Here is a 23,234-nt window from a genome sequence, read left to right as displayed (position 1 = left end):
CCCCCCTTGGTTTCTCGAGACGGTTTCTCAGTATGGCCCTACCTGTCCTGGAACTTACTGTGTGGACCAGGCTGGCCTAGAGCTCAGAGCTCCACTTGTCTGCCTCCTGAGTGCTGATATTAAAGGCATGCGCCACCACATCCAGCATGTTATGCTATTCTTATACATCTTGAGCAGTTACATATTTCTCAAATGATTTAGAATTTGTATTGTGGGGCTGGAAAGATGGCTCAGCCATCTTTAAAAGTACTTGCTGCTCTTCCCAGAGCATTGAAGTTCACATCCCAGCATCCATGTCAGATAGATTACAGCCTAGCTGCGGGGGATCTGGCGCTCCCTTCTAGAGACCTCCAGTACTTCCACAAACTTAGGGCACCCAACCTGGAGCATACTGACACATGAGCATACACACACATATTTATAAAATCTTTTTACAAAGGAAAATGAATCCACATTCTAAGTAAGTATCAGTACTACACTGGGTTTTGTGTTTTATTTTCAGACAAAATCTTGCTATAAAACCCAGGCAGGTCTCAAATCTGCATTTTATTGCCTCAGGCTCCCTAGTGAGGCCAAAACAAATGCTCACTTACTACAGTGCCCAGCTGCACTATTTTGAAGATGGTACTATTTGCCTTTACATTAAACAACTTTTAGTTCTTTCTCCCCATGACCTTTCTTTGTAATTATCCTCCCTTATTTCATAACTCATTTCCTATGAAATCACTGTAGTATTGGGAATACATAGGGATTAGACCTGCTTTTCTCAGTATTTTTGTTGCTGTTTTCTCATTTTGGAATGTCTGATCTAGAAGGTGGACAGGTTGTCAGAAGTCTGATCTCAAAATAATAAAATAAGTGGATTGTTACTGTCATTTTAAAAGTGCATAGAACATAATATAAAAGATCAAAAAATAGCTCTCATGTGCTTTTGTCAAAAATGCTAGTTTATAGTAGGATAGTCCCAGCCCTTGAGAGGCATAGGTAGGTGGATCTCCGTGAGTTTGAGAGCGACCTGGTCTCCGTACCATGTAAGCTCTAGGACAGCCAGGGCTGTGCAGAAAGACTCACAGAGCTCACCGAATGTGCTGATTAGTTGCTGCTCCTCATGGACTGATGGGATACTTACTCTATAAAGACGGTAACAAACTACCTTTAGAATTGGTCATTAAAAGGAAAAGGCACAACGTTTACTGGTGATACACAGTAGCATAGCATTTTCAAACTATGGCTCTTTAGAAGGCTGTCAAAGATAATACTTAAAATACTTTTCTTTGGGGCTGGAGAGATGGCTCAGTGGTTAAGAGCACTGACTGCTCTTCTGAAAGGCCTGAGTTCAAATCCCAGCAACCACATGGTGGCTCACAACCATCCATAATGAGATCTGATGCCCTCTTCTGGTGGGTCTGAAGACAGCTACAGTGTACTCATATATATATATATACATACATACATACATACATTCATACATACATACATGTAAATAAATCTTTTTTTTAAATATTTTTCTTTGACCATTTTTCTCTGTTAAATAGTTTTTTTTTGTAATGGAAAAGCTTTTTGTGTTGGTGTTTATATATCAAAAACAGGCAAATAAAAAAGCAGACAAGTGTTTATCAGTTTTTTTGTTTTTGTTTTTGTTTTTTTTTTTTTTTGTATAATTGCAGGAAATTCACCTTCAAATCCAAGAGTTCTGTGACATCATGCCTTGATTCAGACAGTGAGGATGAACTTAAACGCTCTGTGGCCCTCAGTCAGAGACTTTGTGATTTGCCAGGCAATGAACAGTACCAGGAAGATGTGGAAAAAGTAAGTAATGATTTATCAAAACATCTGACAGTGTTCTGTTTAGTTTAGCTATCCAAACAAATGCCTCAGCAAATTAAAGAAATTGACAAGGTAGGTCTCAAACATAATGCCTCTGTTTCAAACACTAGCTGTTTAAGAGTGCTTTTTTTAGATACAACAAAAAAAACAAAAACCAAGTTTTGTCTGAGCCTAATGGTACATGCTTATCCCAGACAAAGGAGAATTAGGCAGTTCTCATTCAAGGCCAACCTGATCTGCATAACAAAACCCTCTTTCCAAAATTAGTAGTCTATTTTTAAAAAATTAATGTTACTGGGGATTTGGCCAGTGTTGAAGTGATGTAGCGCTTGGCTATCGTGTGTGAGGTTCTGGGTTCAATTCCTAGTTCCTCACAAAAGGGCAAGATGACATCAGTACTCTCAGAACAGCTTCCACATTCTGCATTTCATCTCTTTGCTTATTTTGATAGCTGTTGCTTTTAGGAGAAAATCATAGTATTTTATAGGAAATGTAATCATGAACGCATGGCTGCATCGTCTGTTATAATTAATACTTCAAAAAAGTAAGCTTTTTCCGGTGTTTGCATCATTCTATAGAACTACAGAAGGAGTTACTTGTGTTCTGAGTTGTCCCATCTTATAACAGAGCTGGAGGTTTTGTTTTTGTTTTTTTTTAATTTTTTATTAGATATTTTCTTCATTTACATTTCAAATGCTATCCCAAAAGTCCCCTATTACCCCCCCCTCCGCCCCCCGCCCTGCTTCTCTACCCACTCACTCCCACTTCTTGGCCCTGGAGTTCCCCTGTACTGGGGCATATAAAGTTTGCAAGACCAAGGGACCTCTCTTCCCAGTGATGTTCAACTAGGCCATCTTCTGCTACATATGCAGCTAGAGACATGAGCTCTGGGGGTACTGGTTAGTTGATATTGTTCCACCTATAGGGTTGCAGACCCCTTCAGCTCCTTGGGTACATTCTCTAGCTCCTCCATTGGGGGCCCTGTGTTCCATCCTATAGATGACTGTGAGCATCCACTTCTGTATTTGCCAGGCATTGGCATAGCCTCACAAGAGACAGCTATATCAGGGTCCTTTCAGCATAATCTTTCTGGCATATGCAATAGTGTCTGCATTTAGTGGCGAGCTGAAGGGTTCTAATTGCTTCCCTGAAATATGAAAGAATACTAGAAATTCTCCTAGAATAAAAGGAACTCCATATATTTTTTATAATTTATATAATCTTATGTCGTTTTCATTTTTCTCATTTAAGACTAGACAGTATTACTAGGTGATGTCCCAGTACTTAGGAGGCAGAAACAGGTGGATATCTGTGAGTCTGGTTCATATACTAGTTCCAGGCCAGTCAGAGCTATATAATCTGACTCTGCCAGCCAGCATTTAAAATAGACTATTTAGGATAATAAAAAGAATGCTTACAGTATAATCCATGTTACTTATTATCTTTGACTAATCTTTTGATTTTTAGGCTTTTTTGAGACAGGATTTCATGTTATAGCCCAAGCTGGCCTAGAACTTAACAACAGTTTTCTTGCCTCTGCCTTCAAAGTCCTAGAATCACAGGCATGCACCACCATACCCAGTTAACTTATTGTTTTGAGTAACTTTATTTTAGCAGTGTTTACCTTCCAAATTTCTTTAAAGGGTATACTTTGCACTGTCATAATCAAGCAAAACTGTTCAGTTTGAAGTTGTAGCTCAGTTGGTAAAGTGCTTGCCTAGTACATGAAGCTATGGGTGTGAGCAACAGCACCACAGAAGCCAGACATGGTAGCACACAAATTCAGTTCCACACTCTTATTTTTAAATTGTGTGTGTAGCCATCTTTCCAGCCTCCCAGTTCCCACTTTAAACTCTAGAGAATATTAAATATAGTGTTGAACATTAGCTATATTGATTGATTGACATTCATATTGGTAGACATTGGGTATATTAATGGACATTTTGCCTTCTTGTAAAAGTAATGCTCTTCTTCAGGATTTGAAATTGTGCAGATTAGAGCCTAGGAAGCCAGAACTGGAGAACTCTGGATTTGACAGAATGAGTGAGGAAGAGGTGCTGGCAGCTGTGTTAGAGATAAGCAGGAGAGAAGCTTCGCCGGGACTCAGCCCTGAAGATGATGATAAGCCAACCAGCAGTCCAGACACCGGCTTTGCAGAAGATGATATTCCAGAAATGCCTGAAAATCCAGATGCTATGGAAATTGAGAAGCCTAAAACAATCACTGAGCCAGGTAAGTTTCATCAAGATAAGCATCTGTTACACAAAACATGTTGTTCCAGAGCCTTTACTGACATGCAGCTTCTAAGTTATCCTAAAGCCCTTACATTTGGACATGGAAGTCCTAGAGGGATATCACAAAATTATTTTCTAGATTTTGTGGAGTCAGAGCGTCTTAATTTCGAATTACTTTATATGCAAGTAAAATAATAATTAGTGTATCCTCAGGTTAACAAAACCCAAAAAGCTGATGGTGTTCTTCTGAGGTATTTATTTCCTCTTAATGCAGTGTATTCCCCTGCTCTTGTTAGTTAGTCACTGTATAATGCCCATCACTTGGTCATATTCATTGTTTTCAGAACCTTCTGTGGGTCAGTGCTTCTAAATCAAGGGCATTCTCTGCTGCCCTGGAATGGTTGTCACAAATAGAGAGACATGGACTACTTCCATTTCCATAGATTTTCAAAAGGGATCTTTAATTCCTGTAAGGTGGCTCTCCTATCTCTGAGAGAGTCTGGGGAATTCTGCTAAAATTTACAGCATACATGCTTCTCCATTTCCCACTCCCCAAAAGGCCTCATCGGCACCTCATGCAAATTATTAATGATACTGAGCCTGAGAAACCCTGATATAGATGTGGTAAGATGAAATTATTTGTCCCCAAAAATTCTAAGTAAAACTGGGAGTATAGTAGCTTGGTAGCTTGTTTAGTAGGCTGTGTGCCCACCGGTGGTGCACAAAACCCAGCATCCCCAAACCAAGCATGATGGTGTGTACAGTAATCCCATCAAGGAAGTGTAGATGGGAGGTCAGAGTCTCGGCCATCCTCAGATACTTAGAAAGTTCTAGGCCTGCCTGAGCTACATTAGACCCTAACCTATAGTGTTAATGAGAGCAAGGTAAATTACTCTTTTTCAACAGTAGGTGTCACTAGAGTCCACAAACTTCAGGGTTTCTCCAAAATAATGTTTTGTTCTTCAGGTCCCGCTAGTTTTACTGAAATAACAAAAGACTGTGATGAGAATAAAGAAAACAAAACTCCAGAAGGCACTCAGGGAGAGGTTGATTGGCTCCAGCAGTATGACGTAGAACGGGAAAGAGAAGAGCAGGAGCTGCAGCAAGCACTGGCTCAGAGCCTTCAAGAGCAAGTAAGACACTTTCTTTCTGTTGCTGCTGCTTCCATGCTTCCTAGGAGTGGAATCACAAAGACTGGCGTGTTAATCATTTACTGTGCGTTAGTCATTCATTGCTCCTAGGTAGCTACATACAGTTAGTTTTTGGAAAAAATTATTTGGGCTTGTTTGGACTGGAACAGTTATTAAATTAGTAGGGTTTTTATTATTAAAATGGAATAAAATATTGTTGGCCATGTTATATGCTATAGAGATGTTAGCTTTATTCTGCAAGCTGTCAACAAGAACTTCACCATGATTTTATGAGTGATAGATTATTGTTTGGTTATTTTCTGGTTGTGAGCCATCTCTTCAGCCCTGGTTATTTTCTTACAATATTTCTTTTATTATAAATTATTTAACCAAAAATATCTTAAAATCTAATAATTTTTAAATTCTGGTGATTGGACCCTTATTTTGTCTGTTTGTTTTGCTTTTTTGTTGTTTTGTTTTTCAAGAAAGAGTTTCTTCATGTAGTTCTTGCTGTCCTGGAACTATCTCCGTAGACTAGGCTGCCTTTGAACTCAGAGAGATTGGCCTGCCTCTGCCTCCCAGGGCTGGTGGTAAAGGTGAGCACCCCAGCCACCTGGCAGACCAGTGCTTTTCAACCTTGATTATATTTTAAAGTTACCTGAGGTGCTCCAAAAATACTGATGCCTGAATTGTCCTAATACTGATAAATCTTTAAAGGATAAACCTTGGATATGGACTGGGCATCTGGATTTCTCTTTCTTTTAATCTAGATTTTAAAAGTCTTCCGTGGTGATTCTAATGAACAATTAAGATTGAGAAGAGCTCCTTTACAATCTCAGTTCTTCTAACCTTTTATTTATAAGAAGTGCTTCTCTACTTACAGTGTAATAAGATACATGTATATGATGCTGGAGATGGGACCCAGGTCCTTATACAAGGATTTTACTACTAAACTTCGTCCCCAGTCATAAAGGCAGTTAAACATTTTTTTTTTCCTGTTTTTTGGTTTTTCGAGACAGGGTTTCTCTGTATAGCCCTAGCTGTCCTGGAACTCACTCTGTAGACCAGGCTGGCCTCGGACTCAGAAATCCGCCTGCCTCTGCCTCCCAAGTGCTAGGATTAAAGGCATACGCCACCACTGCCCGGCTCAAACATTTTTATTTACATTTTTTTTTTCTTATTATGTTTTGTTTGAGACAGGGTTTCTCTGTGTAGACCTGTCTCTCCTAGAACATGTTCTGTAAACCAGGTTGACCTTGAACCCAGAGGTTTGCCTGCCTCAGCCTCCCAAATGCTTGGGATTAAAGGTGTGTGCTACCACTGCCCAGCATGTTTATATTTTTTCCTAAGAATGCCTTTGCTATTTCAGAAAAATGACAGTCAAGGGTGTTCATTTAGTATTGCTGCCAAACATGTCTTGTGGATCTGATTTCTTTAGTTAGAATAAAATAGAAATAGATGACTCAGTAACTTGTGGAGATACTGTTCATTCTGCTGTCACACACAGGGTATGAGTGCCTCCTGGATGAAAGTGTTCATCATCTGCTCAGAAGAGCCAGTTGTGTTCTACACTACTTATAAGTAGTTATTGAAAAAGAATAAGTGTATTCACTGTAGGTTGTCTGAAATCTGTGATGTAGCCATGTTTACATCTGTACCATAAAGGGTGATAAATACTAAGTCCAGGGAAAAGAAAGTAAGTAGTTTGCTAGGTGTGAATGATTACACTGCTGTTGTCTGTCTTCAGACACACCAGAAGAGGGATCCCATTTCTGATGGTTGTGAGCCACCATGTGGGTGCTGGGAATTGAACTCAGGATCTCTAGACGTCAGTGCTGAGCCATTTCTGCAGCACTGTGCCTGGCATTTTTTATATTTAAAAAAAAAAATATGCCATACAGTCACATTGAATGACTTGACAATGTTATTGACCAGAGGAAATAAAAACCCCAACGTTATGTTTTAAGAGGACAGTGTTGAAAAGAAACAAGCTTCTATTCCACATAGGTCAGAGTCCAGATAGCTGTAAAGCTAGGGAAGGCATGGCAAGCAAGTGCTCCCAGAGCCGCATGCTGTGCCTTCATCGGCTTGTCTAAGCAGCACCTCTTTAAACACTTGTTCCTGTTCTTCTCTCTGTAGGAGGCTTGGGAACAGAAAGAAGATGATGACCTCAAAAGGGCTACAGAATTAAGTCTTCAAGGTATGGGGAGGATTTCAATTATATTTTTAAATGGAAAAGTACATTAATACATACAAGAACATTTTAAACATTTTTTTTTAGGCAAAGTCTCATTTAGTCTCATTTACAGTGTCTTTGGAACTCTCTGTAGCCAAAGATGGCCTTAAACTGATCCTCCTGAGTGCTAAGATCACAAGTATGCAGTGCTGCAATAGTGGAGATCATATGCTGGGCCTATGTGTGCTGAGTACACTGCCAACTGAGCTCGGTCCCGAGCCCTTTCTTTTGTGGTTTTGTTTAGGTGGTTTGTTGTTGTTGTTGTTGTTGTTGTTTTAATGTAGTAACAAATTTGAACACTTCCCAGGTACAGAGGAAGAACCTTAGCAGTCCTTACCATACATACCTTAGAAATTCATACATACATAAGTATGTATGTCTGTTTCTCAGAGAAAATCACTGTTGTAATATTTCTTTTAGCATGCATATGATGTAATTTTTTAAAAACCGGGGCTGGAGAGATAGTTTAGTGGTTAAGTAAACTGGTTCCTCATTCAGAGGTCCTAGGTTTGATTTCCAACACCCATATAATGTCTTATTTCTATATATACCTTTATATCTATAACTCTAGTTCCACAGAAAACACCACCCCCTTGTGATGTCCATGGGTACCAGGCATGCACATAGTACATAAATTGGGAAAAGACCCAATATATAACAAGTAAATCTAAAAGTATATACATATAGTTTAAAAGTTATTTTAATATCTATACCTATATCAAAATAACATTTTTAATCTTGAAAAACAAAATAGCAAGACAATATTTAATAGAAGATTTATAGTTTCATTACTAAGATTTCTACAATATGGCTTCAATCCAATTGACTTTTCCAACAATTCACTCTTAGGAATTGAGTTGAGAGCCAAAAGTAAGTAAGGATTCAGTAGGGTAAGATTCACACACAGGGGGATGGAGAGATAGTCCAGTGGGTAAGAGGACTTGCTGTGCAAGCATGAGGAGTTGAGTTTGGATCCCTGTACCTAAATTAAAGAAAGGAAGGAAGAAAAGAAAGCCAGACCTGCTCACAGTTGTGTTTGTAATCCCAGTACCATGTGGTGGGGAGGAGCTACGAAAGTGAGAGGATGAGTGGAGCTGGCTGCCAGCCTACCTCTAGGTTCAGAGAAATAGAAAGAGACCCTCTTTCACAGGAAGCAGGCAGAGAACAATAGAGGGGAATACATAGACACATTTAAAATACATACAAATTATTAGAAACTCACACATGATCATGTTATTTGGCAGAATATTTGGACCAAGTACTGGAGGTAGACAGAGATCTTGGATGGCTCTTCATTTCTTTTTCTAAACTGCCTTAGGTTTTTCTCCAGTTCTCAGAAACAGATGGAGATAGAAAACACTTGCGTAGTATAAAATGAGTGGTCCTGACTTTTTAAGCAGAGTGCAGAGGAGAGCACTGCCAGCACTGTAGTTAGGACAGAGTTAACAGACACACAGCTAGACTTCTCAGGCCTTCTCCTTCAGGACAACCTGGGATGGGTGTCCACAAAAGGATGACCTTGCGCTGCACATCTACCTCCCAGGAATGGGATCCTGTAGCACACCTGATTTCACTTTTGTAGTTCTGTTTTATTTTGTTTTGTTATTTTTAAGACAGGCTCTCACCATAAAGCTGTGGCTGGCCCTAGAACTCACTATATAGATCAAATTGTCCTCCATCTCATAGAGATCCACCTGCCTCTACCTCTTGAATGTAGGACTAAAGGAATGTGCCGTGTGTGGTTCCAGCTGTGTACTGATGGAGAACACCCCATCATCCTCCCACTCTCCCAATATTCCCCAGTAGCTTTTTAAAGAAAGAGTCATGGTTTAAATATTTTGGAGTCCTTGCAAGTTTCACTCATTCTTAATACTTTGACTGACTATAGGATTCCTGATTTGCAGTCATAAAAATACTTCTCTCCCTAACTTCATGCCAGTGGGTAATGTTATTTTCAGGGTTGCTATCTCAAGTGTAAAAGCCTTCCTTTATCCTTGTTTATCCCTTGACGCTTGTAGCTCCACTCATTGTTTCTGTCTTGCCTCCAGGTGCAGCACTCATCACTTTATACACTTAATCTTAAGCTAGAAATGTCTGTCCTTCAATTGTTAGAAATTGTAATTGCTTAAGGTGTCATACAGCACAACAGGCCTTCAATTCCTGATGCTTCTGCCTCCCCTCTGAAATGCTGGAATTCCTTGCATATAGTCTCAGGCCTTGCTTTCTTTTCTCTCTTTGAAACGTCTGTTATCCAGGAGTTGAGCTAGCCCTTGTGATTTCCTCACATCTTCTAATGAGTGTTTTTGTCATTTCGGTGTGCATTCTGGGAAGCTTCCTCAGTCTTATCTAACCACACACTTCTCAGTGTCTATCTCTACCGTCTGTTTCATTGTCAAGATATGTTGTTCTATGGCTATTCTTTTATGCCTTATTATTTGTTTTACTGGGGTAACATCTGAACTATGATTTATTTATGGCCGTAAATAGTTAATTGGCTTGATGTTTTCTCTTCCCTGAGTAGATTCTTTCCTTTAGCTTGCTCTAGCTGGCGTGTTTGGTCTGTGTAGTCCCTTGTTAAAAGCTTGTTCGTGTATCCAATAATGCTTACTGTTAGTTTTTCATTAAGATGAGGGAGCTAAAAGGATAACTGTAACCTGTAAGCACATGAACAGATCAAGTTTTTTTTGTTTTTGTCTTTGGGGTTTTTTTTGGTGGGGGGGGGGGTCAAGAAAGGGTTTCTCTGTATAGCCCTGGCTGTCCTGGAACTCACTTTGTAGACCAGGCTGGCCTTGAAATCAAATCCACCTGCCTCTGCCTCCCAAGTGCTGGGATTAAAGGCTTGTGCCACCACCGCCCTGCCAGATCAAGTTTTTTAAGTCTTAACTCTAACCCAAGCTCGCCTTGAGCTCACAGCAGTCAACAGCCCAAGTACTGGAATTATAGGGTGTGAGCCACACTCTTCCTGCAGCTTTCATGGCTATTCAAGAGCCTGGAGTATTTTCACTCTCTTACCTTTGTTCTAGAATGTTCTTAGAGCCAACTAGAACAACAGAGCTGGAGATGTGAGTCACTTTCCTCGTTCAATATGCATCCACCATGACTTCATCTGTGCAGCGCATCCCTTAAACTAGAGACTGTTTAACCTTCAGAGAACAGAGCTCTAGAATCCTGTCATTTAGCACTATATAGGTAGGGAAGTGGTATGTTTTCTTTTCCATTCTTTGCTGGTCATGCCCTTTAAATGTCCCTCTGCTGTGATTTTGGTTTTTGGGGTTTTTGTTTTGTTTTTTTTGATTTTGGGGGGTTTTTTTTTGCTTTGTTATAAGCAAAGAACTATTTATTTACAAATTCTTTATGTAGAACCATTAATGAAAATGGCTTATATACTGAATTTGTATGTTTTAGATGAAATTTAAGAACTAAAGTTGTTTCCATATTTATGTTATATTTCAAGAACTGGTTTTATATTTTAAAAAAATAAGAAAAAGCCAGGCGTGGTGGCACACGCCTTTAATTCCAGCACTTGTAAGGCAGAGGCAGGCAGGTTTCTGAGTTTGAGGCCAGCCTGATCTACAAAGTGAGTTCCAGGACAGCCAGGGCTATACAGAGAAACCGTGTCTCGAAAAACAAAAAACAAAAAAGAAAATTATTGGCTTTTCTGTGGCCTCCTTTTGTTTTGTTTAGTTCTTGAGACAGTCTCACTATGTAGCCCTGACTAGCCTGGAATTCTCTATGTAGATTGAGTTGGCCTTGAACTCACAGATTTGTCTGCCTCTGCCTCTTGCATGCTAGGGTTAGAAGCTTGCCTGGTTTGGCCTCTTTGTAGGGGATGGGAGCTGCGGGAAGTAAGCTTGGATTATATGTATAACTATGCATTATTTCTCAGTTTATTCATTTCTTGGATTAGATATCCTTTTGGGGGTTGTTGTTTGGTTGGTTGGTTTTTGGTTTTTGAAGACAGGGTTAATCTGTGTATCCTAAGCATGTCTGAGTGTTTTGCCTGTATTTTGTATGTATACCATGTGTGTGCTTGTGAAAGTGAAAAGAACTGGAGTTATTGACTATTGTGAATTGCCATGTGGATCATGGGAACTGAACCTGGGTCCTCTGCAAGTACAAGTTCTCTTAACAACTGAACCATCTCTCCAGCCCGAGAAACCTTTCAATGTCTTTCAAACAAAATGTCCAACAGAGCTTGCTATACAACCATGAGGACATGAGTCTAATTCCCAGTACTCAGTTAAAAAGCCAGGTATGGCCGGCCGTGGTGGCAAGAAATTTACCATATATAGGAGAATTTTAAATACCCCTAATATTTCTGCCTCCAAGCATAAACTTTTAACATCTTTCTTTAAAGCATTAAGTATTTTCTCTGAAGTAGTGAAGATACACTGGCCCCGCCTGGTGGCGCACGCCTTTAATCCCAGCACTTGGGAGGCAGAGGCAGGCGGATTTCTGAGTTCGAGGCCAGCCTGGTCTACAAAGTGAGTTCCAGGGCTATACAGAGAAACGAGAAACCCTGTCTCGAAAAAAAAAAAAAAAAAAAAAAAAGCCAGGTGTGCTCATGTATACTTGTTTATTTACTATAATATTCTTAGTAATTCTTGAGAATTTCATACATGGATATAATGTTTCAGTCATATTCATGTTCCACCTCTCTCCTTACTCCTCCCAGATCTACCCCCATGTCTCCACAGCCCCCACCAATTGCATGCTTTTCTATATAGCCAATCAAGTCAAGTCCAGATTTTTACCACCCATCTATTCCTGGATGTGAGGTTATCCACTAGAATGTGATAAACATACCTGAGGCCATACTCTTAAAGAAAACTGACTCCCTCCCTAAGAAGTCATAAACTATTCACAGATCCTCAGTTAGTGGTGGTGCTGTATGGGCCCCTGACCCTTGTCATAGTTTTCTGTGCTTATGATAAAATGCTATCACCAAGGCAACTTATAAAAAAAAACATTTTATTTGAATTAAGGTTTCAGAGTGTTAGAATCCATGATGGTGGAGCAAAGGCATAACATTAGGAAGAGTTGAGAGCTCACATCTTAATCCACAACCATGAGGCAGAGAGCAAGCAACACACTTCAAATGGTACCTCTCATGACTCACCTCCTACAACAAGGCCTCACCTAATCCTTTCCAAAGTAGTAGTTCCAACAATTAGGACCAAGTATTTAAACATATGAGCTTCCATGTGCTCATTCAAACCACTGCCACTCCACACTATAAAGATGACTGGCTTGATCTTGGACAAGCAGTCATAGCTACTGTGAGTTCATAAGTAGAGCAACCTGACAAGTCCAGAGATACTGTTTCACTCCAGTCCTCCTGACCTCTGGTTCTTAGTCTTTCCATCCCTTCTCTTGTTGTGGTCGCTGAGCCTTAGGAGCAAGTGGTGTAGAATAGATGTCCTGTTTGCAGCTGAACTCTCCATAGATCCTTTGCCCTTTGACTGTCAGTTTCTGCGTTAACCTCCGTCCACTGCACATAGAAACTTCTCTAATGAGGACTGATAATTTCTGCACTAATTTCAGAGGACAGTTTAATACTTTGTCCATTTAGCAAAATAACAGTAGTAGATTCATCCCTTGGGTCTATAAGCTCCCTAGCCATTGTTTCTTAGTGAGATTTATAGTACTTAGTGTAAAGTTGGCCTTAAATCCAGTTAAAAAGAAGCTGGATACAACCATAGCATTTTGTTCCACTGTTGCACCCATGGGCATATCTACCCATGCCAGTTGTTACTGTAGCTCATGTGGGTTCACAACTGGGTAAAACTGTTGATGACTCTCCCCCCCCCCCCCCCCCCCAGCTTCTTCTAGTAAGCTAGATGAAGGCATACTTGAAATCACAGTGCCAGGGAGGTGAGGACAGTCTCCTAGAAACACATCTTAGTGAGAAACCTTCTCTCTAAAAATCCAGGTAGAAGGCTGGAGAGATGCTCAGTGCGTAAGAACACTGGCTGCTCTGCCAGAGGAATCCAGGATCCATTGCCAGCACTTCATGGCAATTCACTGTCACGTGTAACTAATCTAAGAAGGTTTATCATCCATTTCTTTCATAGATTCTTGTGTCTGCAGTTACTTCCTAGGTGCCTGTGTGAATTGGAACCATGTTAATAGAATATTTTATGTTTTCTTAGAATGATAGATGAAAATTTGAAGCTAGGTTTTTGGTTTATTTCAGGTTTTTTTGTTTGTTTTGGTTTTTGGTTTTTTTTCTTTTTTGTGGGGTGGAGGGTGGGTTGGTTGGTTTGGTTTGGTTTTTGGTTCAGGTTTGGTTTGGTTTGGGTTGGTTGAGACATGGTCTTGTTTTGTAGTCTAGAGTACTCTCAAACTCGCTGTCTTCAGCCTTCCTTTTGCCTGGTGTTAGGATTGTAGGTGGACACCCTCAAGTCTAGCCTGTCTCGAGCTGTGTAATCTTCCCAGTCATCTTATGTCTGTTCTAAGACCTTTTACGAGACCCATCTTTCTGTTCTTCAGAGTTTAACAACTCTTTTCTGGATTCCCTGGGCTCAGATGAGGACTCTGGAAATGAGGATGTTTTTGATATGGAATACACAGAAGCTGAAGCTGAGGAGCTGAAAAGAAATGCTGAGGTATGGTTGGTGACACTGCCTGTGTTCCTTCTGTCCCTTCTCTTTAGAGACTCCTTCAATGTAGCACAGCTTCTGCCTCTCAGCTGCTGTCAAATGCATCTCCATCTTCTCTTCTCTTTTGCTCTTTATTTCTTCCAAACAAAACAGAAATACATCCTGACTGATGTTTTTCTTATATAAGAACATGTATGTATATCCATATAAATGAAGACATAAATATATTACATTACCTTTAATTTTTCCAAGTCACTACTAATGTATCTTTATATTTAGTGAATACTACTCATTCAGTTAATTCTGTAATAGTAAACATATTGGTATACCCTCCTATATTTTTTTTGGTTGTTTTGGGGGGTTTTTTGTTGGGGGTTTTTTGGGTTTTTTGTTTTGTTTTTTGTTTTGTTTGTTTTGTTTGAGACAAGGTCTCTCTTTGTAGCCCTATCTATCCTGGAACTTGACCTCAAACTCACAGAGATCCACCTGGTTCTGCCTCCCAAGTGCTTGAATTAAAAGTGTATGCTACCATGTCCAGCATCCTTCTCTCTGGTTGGTTGGGTTTTTTGTTTTGGGGGTTTTTTTTTTTTTTTTTTGGTTTTTCGAGACAGGATTTCTCTGTATAGCCCTGGCTGTCCTGGAGCTCACTTTGTAAACCAGACTGGCCTCGAACTCAGAAATCTGCCTGCCTCTGCCTCCCGAGTACTGGGATTAAAGGCATGTGCCACCACGCCCGGCCATCCTTCTCTTTTTGCAAATAATTACTTTTTCCCAAAAATACCAATTACTTGGGATTGTACTCTTTTAGCACACAACTATTATTAGCAACTATTAATATATTATTTTGTCATTCCCACCTTCATATGTGCTTTAAAATGTTATAACCTAAGCAATGTTTTTATTCTGCTGGTTAAATACTATTCACTTGACTTAGTGTCTCATGCCTATAATCTCAACACTGGGGAGGCTGAAGCACGAAGATCCACCAAAAAGAGATCAAGACCATCATGGACTACAGAATCAAATCCTATGTCCAAAGGGGGAAAAGATTATTCACAAGTTCTTTTGTTCCATTTTTTAAACTTTATTTTGTTTTTATTTGTTTTTTATTTATTGTATGTATATAGGTGCTCTATCTGTATATGGAGCATATATATACCAAAAGAGGGCATCAGATTCCATTACAGATGGTTGTGAGCCACCATGTGGTTGCTAGTAATTAAACCCAGGACCTCTGGAAGAGCAGCCAGTGTTCTTAACAGCTGAGCCATCTCTCTAGCCCCTTGTTTCTTTTTTAATCTCCTGTAGTTCAGACTAACAAAGAACCAACTATGTGCCGATGATAACCTTCTGACCCTAACCTCTTGAGTATCAGCACTGTAGACTTTGTCACCACTCTCTGTCTATGGAGTGCCATGCTGACCCCAGGGCTTTATGTAACTAGATAAACAATCTACTAACTGAGTCTCATCTCCAGCCTGAGCACTTTATTCTAATGTCTGCAGTCCTTTAAATGAACATACTACTTAGGTAATTTTTAACTAACACTGAATATTTAAGTTAATGTTGGTGGTGGTGGTTTTTGAGAAAGGTTTTGCTATATAATAAAGTCCAAGGTGGACTAAAATTCAGACCCTTCTGCTGAGTACTGGCGTTACAACATGCTTCCCCATACAGCTTCCATTGTTGATTATAATAAATGGTGTGTTCAGCAACTATGTGTGATTATAGTGTTCTCCCCATTTTGAATTTCCTACTTAAGATAAACTTCCCAAAGTAAAATAATTCATCAAAATGTATGAATTCCTAATGGTTTTTGTTTGGTTTTTTTTTTTTCAAGACAGGGTTTCTCTGTATAGCCATGCCTGTCCTGCAGCTTGCTCTGTAGACCAAGCAGGCTGGCCTTGAACTCAGAAGTCTGCCTGTCTCTGTCTTCCTAGTGCTAGGAGTAAAGGCTTGTGCTACCACTGCCGGCCACTAGTAGTTTTTTATTTTCCAATAGCTGTATTCCTTCTTCAGGTTTGACTTTATTGTATATCCTATAGTGTATAAATTTCACTTTTAATTTATTTTATTTTATTGACAATATTTTAATACAGTATTTAAAATGTAGAAATCTATCTGTAATTTTTGCAGTAACATAGCAACTTTTCATTCTGCTGTGCAGGAAGTCCATAACTGAACATAACTTTCTGTAAGGTTATAGTTATACATTCATGTAGATTTGAAAAATAAGCTAATATGTTGCTAATGGGAATAATTTTCCTATAAAGTTGAATAACATAAGTGATCTACCACGAGTAAGTCAACTTATTGCATATATGCTAACATCATCATTATAATGTTACAGTGAGTAATTTAATATACATAAAGTATACCTTTTTTGAAAATTTTGTGTGTGCATGTGTACGTGTGTACTCTGTCAAGGCCAGAAGAGGGCCTCGGCACCCCTGAAGCCAGAGTTTGATAGACAGGTGTGGTGCCTGTGTGGGTGCTGGGAACTAAACTCAGGTGCTGTGTAAGTACAGGATGCTCAGTATTTACACACATGACTGCTGAGCCATTTTTCCAGTCCCAAGTATATTCCTTTCTTTTACTTTTTTTCTTAGGACAATTCCTAGGGATAGGGGTCCTGTGCTGAGGTTTATAAACAGTGTAACCACTGAAGTTTTTTACTTACTTTTACTATACTATGCACTCAAGATTATCTATATCACCTGTGATTAACTTAAAAATCAGTATTTTACGTTTATTCAAATGAAGAGTTATGTCCACTTTTGTTTTCAGACAGGAACTCTTCCTCATTCCTATCGGCTCATCAGTGTTGTCAGTCACATTGGGAGCACTTCTTCCTCAGGTAAATGGACGTCAGTCCTGACTTCCCCATGTGTTAACAAAGCAGCCACCACTTGCCCCACTTGTTATTATTTGCATGTCTTTGTTAGGTGTAGGTTGGCTACTTTAAGGAAAACTCATGAGACTAAGGATGGGATTGATAAAGGGCTTGCTTACTAGTGTGCAGGAAGCCAGCCCTAGGTTTCTTGCCCACCACTGTATAAATGTGAAGGTGGGATACACATCTCTGATCCCAGCATTCATAGAGTGGAGGCAGGGAGGTCAGCAGTTCAGGACCTGTCTGAAGAAACTTCATCTATATAAAAGGGTAGGAAAAACATTAAAGTATTCTTTTTTTTTTTTAATGGTTTTCTGAAACAGAGTTTCTCTGTGTACCCCTGGCTATCCTGGAACTCACTCTGTAGACCAGGCTGGCCTCGAACTCAAAAATCTGCCTGCCTCCACCTCCCAAGTGCTGGAATTAAAGGCATGAGGGACCACTGCCCAGCTTAAAGTACTCTCTTAAACACAGTGCAAGTTGGTGTGACTATTTTGGTTCTTCTATTCATAAATGATGATAAATATTCTCCTGAGCAAATATATTTATTAGAAAATTATCAACCTGGAAAAATGATTCAGTGGATAAAGTATTTGCCTTCCAAGCACAAGGACTAGAATTTATATTCCAGCATCCACATAAAAATCCAGTGACCTGTCTGGAATCCTAGCCCCACATTAGGCAGACAGAAGGAATTCCCCAGGGTAAGCTAGCTAGCTAGCTAGCTGTGTAAGTGAAACTAGCAAGCTCTGAGTTTAATAAGACACCCAGCCACAGTAAATAAAGAGAGAAGTGATTGAGGAAGACACATGTATGCTCACATGCAAAAACTAAAGTAAGAAGCTGGCTTTCTGGGTTTGGTGCATTTCTGTCACGCACGGAACAACTGAGAAACTGAGAAGCAGCATGGTTAAAAAAGAAAAAAGAAAATAAAAAGAACCTCAAGGCCTTGTGAACCTCATAAGTGAGTGCAAGGTTAACCAAGACCAAGCTTCCTAAAGACACTCTGTCTCAAATGGCCAAGAGCCAAAATATAACTCTGTTGCGGAGTAGACATACAAAACCTATACTTTTAATTCTCTGTATTTTTTTAAAAGAAATATTGCGCCGGGCATGGTGGCACACGCCTTTAATCCCAGCACTTGGGAGGCAGAGGCAGGTGGATTTCTGAGTTCGAGGCCAGCCTGGTCTACAAAGTGAGTTCCAGGACAGCCAGGACTATATAGAGAAACCCTGTCTTGAAAAACCAAAATAGAGAGAAAGGGAGAGAGAGGGAGGGAGAGGACGGGAGAGGGCAGGGAGGGAGAGAGAGAGTGGGTGAGTGAGTGAGAGAGGGGGGAGAGACGGGGGGGGGGAGGAAGAAAGAAATATTGCTGAAGCTGATAATAATGAAGTCAAGATTTGCAAGATTTGTTTCTCTTTCTCAAACTTCTGGTAACTGAGGAAAAGATTTATTTTGAAAAACTAGAATTTTCTGAATTTCTGTGTTTCAGGTCATTATATTAGTGATGTGTATGACATTAAGAAACAGGCATGGTTCACTTACAATGACCTGGAGGTCTCTAAAATCCAAGAGGCTGCCGTGCAGAGTGATCGAGATCGCAGCGGCTATATCTTCTTCTATATGCACAAGTAAGCACCCCAGCAGACAGCAGCAACAGGCTGGAGCCACTCGCACTCTCTGACTGGTGGCTTTAGAGTTTCCTGTCTTTGCTTAGTTAGGGTTTCTCTCCTAATGGTTCCTCAGAACTCCCGAATGTTTTCTCTGCTCACATTATCATCGCATAACACTATCTGGGAATTATACTTACAGTGGCTGTTCTGTGGTAGGACATATCTTATTATAAGCTGGTCTTCAGTTCTGTTGGTGAGATCTGATCATGTGACTACAGCTAACTGCTGGCACTTCCTCATTCTCAGAATCAGTTTCCAGGGTTAAGATGCTCAGGCGAGGGAACTGCTGACTTAACAGAATGTGAGTGCCGAGCAGCACTGTGCAAGTTTTATCAATATCCATGTCCTGGTTGCTTTGGTTTGGGTTTTTTCTCATCTGTATTTCCCCCTTCTCATTGGTTTCTGATTTTTGTGGTTTGTTTTTTAAGGGAGATCTTTGATGAGTTGCTGGAGACAGAAAAAACCTCTCAGGCGCTTAGCATGGAGGTGGGGAGAGCTGCCCGTCAGGCTTCCTGAGGAGAACCTTGTGGGTGTCAGCACAAGCTGCACGTCTGTCACTGCCACCCTCCTTGACGTCCTCTGCCCGAAGAGAATTGGGAACTCTGCTTGATGCAGGAGCAACAGCAGCTCAGGGCCAAACCAAAAGAAACTTCAGTCATGTGCAACGCTCCATGCTGTTTTATGGAAGCCTTGGTCTCATCTATAGCTGATTATCCTCTTTTTCTTCTACAAGAGTGCCGCTTCCTTTTGTCTTAGGAATGAATACATACTGTAAATATATATGTGCATACCCACACGCATATACTGAATGGATGGAGCCTTAAAGAGCTAGGATGAGCCACCAGAAGTAATGCTCCTGCGCACAGTGAATGCTGCAGCTGTTTGGCCAAGAAATCAAAGTGTCCAAGCGCATTCATCTGAGATGGTGTGGGGGTGCGCATAGTGTTTGGCTTTTAACCTTGGGGCTTTTTGGATTGGTTTTTGTTTGGTTTTTTTGTTTGTTTGTTTGTTTTGTTTTGTTTTTTTGTCTTTTGAGTGGCTTCACTCAAGTCCAACGTTTTATGTTTGTTGTAAGTAAAGCTCTCTGGGAAGCTAGTTACACTAAAAACAGTTTATTTTCCTTGCAAGAGGCATTTATGTAGCCTGATTTGAGTTTTATTTTTCTTTTGATTTTATGACTCTCATGCTGTTTACATGCAGTTTCCAAACAATGGATTGTTGGTGCTTCCGAGTGTTACAGCCCCACACTTGCTATTTATCATGCCCTTGGCATTTTCTCTCAGATGCCTCCACACGGTGTGTTCATCGTCTTCTTCCGTGGTGTGCTGATGGTAAAGCTAGAAGCTTATATTTTCTTCTGTATCATTTTCCCTTGGAACAGGCATGACCCAATGGATTACAACCTCAATTATAAAAGGTTCAAAGACAGCTTCAACTGGGACTCTGACAGGGATGCTTAGGGCAGGGAAGAACACTAGTCTCTGTCCTGCAGGCAGAGAAAGCAAGGGGCATGCCACTTTTTACAGTGCAGATTCTGGGCCACTAAAGCTAAAAGCTAAACACTGTGTTGCTAGGGTGAAAATAAGTAGTGGGAGGGGATTCCAGGAGCTATCAATCAAAGGTGCCTAGTACATATCTTACTTGTTAGTGCTCCGAGTGAGACCAAGTGTCAGTGCAGTGGCAAGTACTGCATGAGTCACACTGCCCACATGACCTGCCTGGGTAAGCAGCTAACGAAACCATGGAATGAGCCTGGGGGGACCTGTCAGCCTAAGTGTCATTAGGATTGCACAGACCTTAGCAAAATGAAGTCTGCATTTGTTTTGTTCCCTATTTTTTCTTCTATTATTAATGGGAGGGTTACTGTGAGTTCTGAGTTAGGTATGAAACCATATTAGATTTTCAGAAGATGTTAAAACCCATCACTGAAGATGCAGCATCTTTTCTGGAAGAGTGTATTCAGAGAGCTCCAGCCTGACTCTCGGAACCTGGGTATATTCTCACTAATCCCCTCTTCTAAAGCTCTGAATCGCTGGCCTGTGCCTCGGTGCTTTGACTACTGATAAACTATGACTCCTACCATCTACCAGCACACATTGTTATAGTGAATGTTCCAAAGTGGCACGGGGAGGGTGTGCAGCAGGTTACAACAGAGAAAAACATTTGTTTTTAAAGCTAACTTTAAATTGTGTTGTTTCACCTCGAGCAGGAGCCTCCTTTTGTCTTGTTTTTCTTGAAAGTGACTGGTTGTCTTGAGCACCCAGAGTGATGACGGTGTGCTATAGTGAGTTCTCTTGTCGCTACTGGAGAACTTCGAGCAGTTGAAATAATGAGGAAGTTTATTTAATTAAAAAAATAAAAAGGCTCTGCATCGTGGCATGGAGGACAGCAGACATGATGCCCTCAGTCTGGACTGCCTCCCGGGCATCTGGACCGCTTTCATGCCTGCTTGTGTCTCTGTTGACTTAGAAGGCCGTGGCTCAGCACAGAGCCTGATTCCTTTTGACCCCCGTGTCTTGGGCAGGACTTGTTATAAACAGGTTACTCCTTGCAAATTTAGGACTTGAATTTTATGTCCAGTCCACATGATGACCTGTCAGCCTCCCTGCTCCCTTCTTTCCTTTACCTTGACTGCTTGACTCCAGATGGCAATCTCACCTAGACTGTATTGATAGGGTACTGGTTGTTCTAAGGTGGCTGTGTCTATTTTAAAATTATGAGTAAATAATATATTCTCTTTTTTTAATACTGTGATCAAAGAATTGGGGGATAGAACAATTAACATGTTGGGCTAAGAAGGGACAAATTATTAGATAGGAACCGAGGGTGTTGGTTCCCTTCAGTCAGCATAATAACTTTCCTGTATAAAATGCCAAATGTATGGTTATGTTACTTTAAATGACTGAACTAGAGTTTTATAGCAACTAGTACTCTATGCAGTCTTCTCATCTTAGCCAAAACTGGAAAAGAGAATCAACTAAAAAGGTGATTTTTCCATCCCCACTGCCCATGTTATGCAGAGTTAAAGAGCTGCATGTGAATGTTGTTTTAGTAGCCAAGACTATCATTTAGATCTGTAGGGAGGCTAGTGCTCTTGTTTCATAGGGATAGTGTGTGTACACACACTCATAAGCTTTGTCCCAGCAGGAAGAATAAGTAAATACATGAATTGTTTATTTTCTGATTCCAAATTGGTTTCTTACTTTGTATGATCAGGTTTAACGTAAACAGCTCAGCAGTAGCAGACATAGCACATGTAGATGTGTGTACATTTTAAGGTGTAGTGCTTACAAATCGGTTAACTCTGAGGGCAAATATTGGACTTTACTTTTTTTATCTTCTGAAGTGTAAAACTTAGGGAAAAGCTCTAATAGTTCAAACCTCAGCATAGTGACTGAGTTTTTCCCTCCATCCCTCAGTTGCTATGGTGTGGTGTAGACCCATTAACTAAATCGAAGTTCATGTGGACCTTGTACATATACGGACACTTTCAGAAACTTCAGCCCAGCACATGAAAGTTGCATAAAAGTGTCCACTCTTCTGCCTGCTTTATAGTAACATCTCCCTGCAAATACAGCTTTCTGCCCTCTAACACCCTTGTAGTGCATTACTTAAAACTGTCTATATTGTCTTACCATCTGGAAAACTATTTTATTGAAAAAAACTACAGTTTGTTGGCCGTGGATTTTTATAACAGGGGTACTCTGTATGTCGCCACAGTAGACTCCTTGGTGGCTTGCTTTAGTTACGAGATCTGAGCAGTCTCTCATTTGTACACAATTAGGAAACTATACTTTCCATGAGTGCCGTGTCTAAGGTCTGGAGGTTTTAATTATAGGTGTTCCCATATAAACAAACATTTTAATGACAGTTGACTTAAAAGTTACAGATAGGAGATAGTCCTCAGGCCTGAGAGGAAGCTGGATGACAGTCAAGATCCAGGTGTATCAAGCCAGATCAAGAACAAAGGGCAGTTGTCTGAACTAGTCAGTCGGAATAGGAGAGGGCAAGAGGGAGGCCATTGTAGCGTGTGCACCTGCCCCTTGCTTCTTCCTCTTCACACTGCCTCCTCGCCCTCCCTGGCCTCTTGGTAGGGGTTTTCATGCCTGGGGGAGGGAACAAGTGAGGTTCCTGCACTTTGCTGATTGAGCCACTCCCAGGTTTGCTGGCAGCTTTGGCCACGTTATTTGTGAGGTGGCTTTTTTTCCTTTGTGTTCAGAGTGACTTGGGTTCTGATTATTGATGTTTGTGTGGAACGGCGCTTTATCTGTGTTTTAGCAGAACTGTTCCTCTTTTCCTTTAAGGGTTTTCCCTGGTTTTGTTTTCTTTTTAAATTATACGGATTTGGTTTTTTGTTTTGTTTTAATGTGTGTGAGAGACATTAAAGCCTTTATTAACCTCATATTAGTTTGATTTATTTGTTTAAAGGAACATGTTCCTGGGGACACTGGATAACCAGTTTTAAGAGAAAAATCACCTATTGGCTTCTGATTGGACTTCACGTAGCAAACCCATGTTCCTGGTGTTGTCATTTGAGGAGTCTGGAGCTTTGCAAAGGCTCTGGGTTACAGCCTGTAAGCCCAGCTTTGGCCTTAGCCCTCCCTTTTGAGTATGAGGAGGATGAGTGAGTGAAGGTGC

The 23,234-nt window shown here is 40.4% G+C and overlaps 1 protein-coding gene across 5 annotated transcripts in view; it reads left to right on the top strand.

The window, feature by feature from the left end:
- Nucleotides 1-22,988, top strand: part of Usp37 (ubiquitin specific peptidase 37) — a 94,142-nt gene extending 71,154 nt beyond the window's left edge. For all 5 annotated transcript variants that reach the window (XM_021170821.2, XM_029478595.2, XM_029478596.2 and 2 more), the window contains 8 exons: nt 1,668-1,809; nt 3,804-4,059; nt 5,028-5,194; nt 7,331-7,391; nt 13,920-14,035; nt 16,817-16,886; nt 18,416-18,554; nt 19,025-22,988. In XM_021170821.2, coding sequence (XP_021026480.1) covers nt 1,668-1,809; nt 3,804-4,059; nt 5,028-5,194; nt 7,331-7,391; nt 13,920-14,035; nt 16,817-16,886; nt 18,416-18,554; nt 19,025-19,112 — 1,039 coding nt within the window. In that variant the 3' untranslated portion in view covers nt 19,113-22,988. The remainder of the gene's footprint in view (nt 1-1,667; nt 1,810-3,803; nt 4,060-5,027; nt 5,195-7,330; nt 7,392-13,919; nt 14,036-16,816; nt 16,887-18,415; nt 18,555-19,024) is intronic.
- The last annotated feature ends 246 nt before the right edge of the window (nt 22,989-23,234 follow it).

Source organism: Mus caroli, unplaced genomic scaffold (assembly GCF_978045245.1).
Source record: "Mus caroli unplaced genomic scaffold, Mus_caroli_1 scaffold_1, whole genome shotgun sequence".
NCBI classification, from domain to species: Eukaryota; Metazoa; Chordata; class Mammalia; order Rodentia; family Muridae; genus Mus; species Mus caroli.
Note: the sequence above shows the minus strand (reverse complement) of the source record. Positions and strands in the feature narration are given on the sequence as shown.